The 3,963-nt window shown below is 64.5% G+C and overlaps 1 protein-coding gene across 2 annotated transcripts; it reads left to right on the top strand.

Moving 5' to 3' along the window:
• Window positions 1–1,767: 1,767 nt before the first annotated feature.
• Window positions 1,768–3,681, top strand: ID1 (inhibitor of DNA binding 1). Of its 2 annotated transcripts, none has more exons than XM_048820455.2 (2): window positions 1,768–2,382; window positions 3,158–3,681. In XM_048820455.2, exons 1-2 carry the CDS (start codon window positions 1,978–1,980, stop codon window positions 3,200–3,202), a joined length of 450 nt encoding a protein of 149 aa, XP_048676412.2. In that variant the 5' UTR covers window positions 1,768–1,977; the 3' UTR covers window positions 3,203–3,681. The 2 variants fall into 2 exon arrangements, with proteins under 2 accessions (XP_048676412.2, XP_048676413.2); XM_048820456.2 differs by having other exon boundaries at window positions 1,769–2,382; window positions 3,161–3,681.
• The last annotated feature ends 282 nt before the right edge of the window (window positions 3,682–3,963 follow it).

Here is a 3,963-nt window from a genome sequence, read left to right as displayed (position 1 = left end):
TTAATGTGCTCCTGCCAGGTGCTCAGATGCTATGGTGATGAATGTCATATAAAAACCTACAGAAGCTAGACTATTGTTTAGCTGCAAATAAAATACAGCTCTAACAAATAACAGGATAAAAAGGACGGTGGTCTTTGAATAATGCACTAGCCTGGGAGTCAGGAGACGTGAGTTGTGTTCCTGGCCCTGCCAATTCTGAACAAGTCCCTTAATGGCTCTGTGCCTCAGTTTCCCCATCGGTCAAGCAGGACTAATGGTCTCTGCTTCCTATCCTGTCATCAGACTGAACAGAGGGGTGGCTGGAAAGTGCTGTGAACACCGGTGACCGAAGTGCAGGGAACCAACCCAGGCGGGCTCCTGACCCCTTCCTCCATTTTGCATATGTACAGAAATATTGATTTACTTGTATTAGCGAACAAGCCCTCCCCGCCCCCCATCCAAGCCGGAGGAGGGGCTGCCGGGGCCAGCGCCATGAGCTCGTGGAAGGCCTGGGGAGGGCGAGGGCAGGAGCCCCCCCGCCCCACGCTGGTGGAGGGGGATGCACGGGGCGGGGGGGGAGGCGGTGCGAGGGGGAGGGGGCGGTAATCTCCTCTCCCGGCCTGCCAGGTGATCAATGACCGTCGGGCCGGGGCCGCTCTCAGGCTCTGCCCCGGCGGCAGGTGACGGGCGGGGGTGGGGTGGGGGGGGGGCGGCGGCGGCTCGCGGCTTGTGGTCTCCATGGGCACCGCCCGCGAGGCGCCAGGCTGACAGCCCTCAGGGTTTTATGAATGGGTGACATCACAGCCCTGGCGTCTAACGGTCTGAGCAGCGTGTTGAGACACAGAACCAGGCTGCGGAGGGGGGCGGCGGCTGCGGAGCCCGGGCGGGCGGCGGCTGGGGCTGTGGGAACGGGGGAGACGCGGGGAAGATCGGCGCTGGGCGGGCTGCAAAGCGCCGCGGCCGGGGGAGACACGAAGCGGGGGCGGGGGTTTGCAAACAGTCCCCGCAAGGCGAGCGCGGGAGGTGGGCGCTGCACGAGCTCCGGCGCGCTGGGGAACCCCGCACCCGCCGAGCTCCCCGGGGCCCGCGGCGGGCGCTTCGTCTGCCCCTCCCGCCGGCTTTCACACAAGCCCCGCGTTTGCTTCCGCGCCCCGGCCGCCCCAGGGCGCCGGGCGATGGCCAGGAACCACACCTGAGCGCGGGGAGGAGGCGAGCTCGCAATGCCGGGGCCAGGTGTGGGTCTCCGCGTGGCCCCGCGACACACCTGAGGGGTGCAGCAAAGCCCTGGGCATGGCCTAGTTTCATACGCGCTGCCCGCCCAATCAGCGAATCGCTCATTAACGACCGCTCGCTCCCCAGCAGAGCCGCACCCATCTCCCTGGCCGGAGGGTCACCAGCTGGGCCCCTGGTCTGACTCGGTCCGGCCTTCCTTATGCTGCAGACTGTGCCCCCCCGCCAGCCCCGCAGTGTGGTCCGCCTGTTGCATGCGGGGTGGAGGTGGGGGGGGGGTGCTGCTCTCTGCCCCCAGGGTAGATCCTCTTGGGCAGCTGGACTTGTCGGCGCGGGGGAGGGGGCTCTGCCCACAAGTTGGGGGGCGGTGTCGGAAGAGTCATTAAAAAGCTATTCCAAGTGCCTGTCACATTCCTTTAATCCTCCCCCTTTCCCGGCCAAATGCCCTGGAGCGGCCTCCACCTGCACGCCGCCCCCCTCCCCGCGCGCGTGAAACGCTCCCGCCCCAACCCCATTTGTCTCGCCGCGTCACTGTCCCTTTAAAGCGGCCTCCGAGCGCGCTGCACGGAGACGGGCGGCAGGGGGCGGGGCGGGGCTGCGAACCACGCCCCCTCCAGGAGGGCCTCTCGGATTGGCTGCTTGGGCAGGGAGCTGGCTCCGCCCCCCAGGGCCCTGCCGTCTATAAGTTGCCGGCGCGGCCCGCTGCGGGCCAGTGCTCCTCGCAGGGTCTTGCCGCCGCCGGGTTCCCCTCCCGCTTCCCAGCCCAGCATGAAGGTCGCCAGCGCCGCCGCCGCCGCCGCCTCCCCCGGGCCCAGCTGCGCCCTGAAGCGGGTGCGGCTGGGCGGGGGCGCGGGCGAGGCCGTGCGCTGCCTGTCGGAGCAGAGCGTGTCGCTGTCGCGGGCCGCCGGCGGCTCCCCGCGGGGGCTGCCGCTGCTGGAGCAGGCGGAGCAGGCGGCGGCCGCGGCCTCGCTGCTCTACGACATGAAGGGCTGCTACTCGCGGCTGCAGGCGCTGGTGCCCACCCTGCCCCGCCACCGCCGCGTCTCCAAGGTGGAGATCCTGCAGCACGTCATCGACTACATCTGGGACCTGCAGCTGGAGCTGCAGCACCCGCCGGCCCGCGGCCAGCCCCTGGGGGGCGGCCCCGACGGGGAGCCCGGCGGCGCCGCCGAGGTGAGGCGGCTGGGACCCCCTCCTGCTGCGGGGCCCCTCTCCCCCTTCCTGCTCCTCTGCCTGCTCCCGTCTGCCCTCTCCTGCCGTCTGACCGGGGCTTTTCCGTGCCCCCGGCCCCGCCACCCGTGCTGGGCTCCGGGGCCTCCTACTTGCCTCTCCTTCCCCCCCCTCCCCCCCCGCCCCCGGGTGCCCTGCCTCTCCTTCCCCCCCCGCCCCCGGGTGCCCTGCCTCTCCTTCCCCCCCCGCCCCCGGGTGCCCTGCCTCTCCTTCCCCCCCCGCCCCCGGGTGCCCTGCCTCTCTGTGTCTGGCCATGCCATTCTTTCCCGTTTGAGTGGCCTGACCAGCCTGCTGTGGGCTTCCCCAGAGCCGTTGGGCACGGAGCTGCCCTACTTTGGTGGTATGGGTTCCCTTGATCTGGCTCCCGGGGGGGGGGCTCCCTGTGCAGCTAGCCCCTCAAGCCTCCTAACCCAGGAAAGGCTAATAAGGGTGAGGAGAAGGCTTGGGAAGCGTCTCTGTATCTAGAAGGCTGTGACTGTAAAATGCCTTGCTTGGCCTGGTCTGGTTGTAGGAGGATTGGAGTGACCCCCAGTTGCCATCCCTGTGGGTCAGGCTAGGTCCCTATGCAGCATTAAGGTGTTAGCCAATGTGGCTTTTTTCCGAAGGCATGAGATGGAGAGGAGGGAAGCCTGCCATCAGTTGCTGCCCTGTGACCTGGAGACTGAGCAGGACCATGGCCCCACTTGTGATTTACCCTTTGCTTTCCTCTCTGCTCCAGCAGGCTGCCTGTGTGAGTGCCGGCGACAGGATCCTCTGCCACTGAGAGCCTGCCTGGGAGCATGGCGCACTCCTAGGGCTGAAGAGCAGCAGCTCTCTCCTGTCCCCCATAAGGGGGAGGTCTGGCCGATGTCCCCCCCCCCCCACTCCCTAGCTCCACAGGAGTAGTCTGAAGGGAGAGCTGTGGCAAGCCTCTTGAAGGAGATGAGGATGCGGAGTCTGCGCTGAGCCTTCCTGTTCGCCTGCGAGTGGGGCCTTCTGGGATCCTGGAAGGAGGAACAGGAACCAGGACTGGGGCTCTTTGCAACAGCCCTGGCTCTACACCTGCTGCTGCGACATCAGAGGCTCTTGAGACTTTTCTGTATGGGAGACTCTTAACTTTATAAAAAACAACCTAAACCTGTATCCTTCTCAGATTGCTGAGAATATTCCCTGTATTGTATATTACAATGATGCTACCAAGAATATTGTTCTACAATAGTTGGAGTTTTTGTTATTAAACAAATGCTGATTGTTTATGGAGAACTGTCTCCTTTTGTCGTTCCTGTGCCCTGGCTCCCCTGTGCCCCTGCCAGTCAATGGGGCCCTTCTAAACATGGCTTTAAATGGTGCTTTGCTGGACTTGGCTCTGTGACCAGAACTAGTAAATTGTAGGGCAGGGGGTGCAAACTGGTTAGTTAATGAATTACTTCATAAAGGCCATGCCTGCATTTGTGTTAGCCTTGGCTTACAGTCCAATCCGAAAGCCTGAGCAACTACAGCCTGGGTTAGTCTGGTCATGAAAGTCCAGCTGTGGTGGAGTGAAAT

The sequence above is a fragment of the Caretta caretta genome, chromosome 13, assembly GCF_965140235.1.
Source record: "Caretta caretta isolate rCarCar2 chromosome 13, rCarCar1.hap1, whole genome shotgun sequence".
Classification (NCBI taxonomy): Eukaryota; Metazoa; Chordata; order Testudines; family Cheloniidae; genus Caretta; species Caretta caretta.
This window is presented reverse-complemented; position numbering and strand designations above follow the sequence as displayed.

What these genes read in the sequence shown, in the direction of transcription:
- ID1 (XM_048820455.2), top strand. Translation starts at nt 1,978, where the DNA reads ATGAAGGTCGCCAGCGCCGCCGCCGCCGCCGCCTCCCCCGGGCCCAGC. An exon ending in AGCCCGGCGGCGCCGCCGAG is followed by an intron (nt 2,383 to 3,157) that starts GTGAGGCGGCTG and finishes TCTCTGCTCCAG; the next exon opens with CAGGCTGCCTGTGTGAGTGC.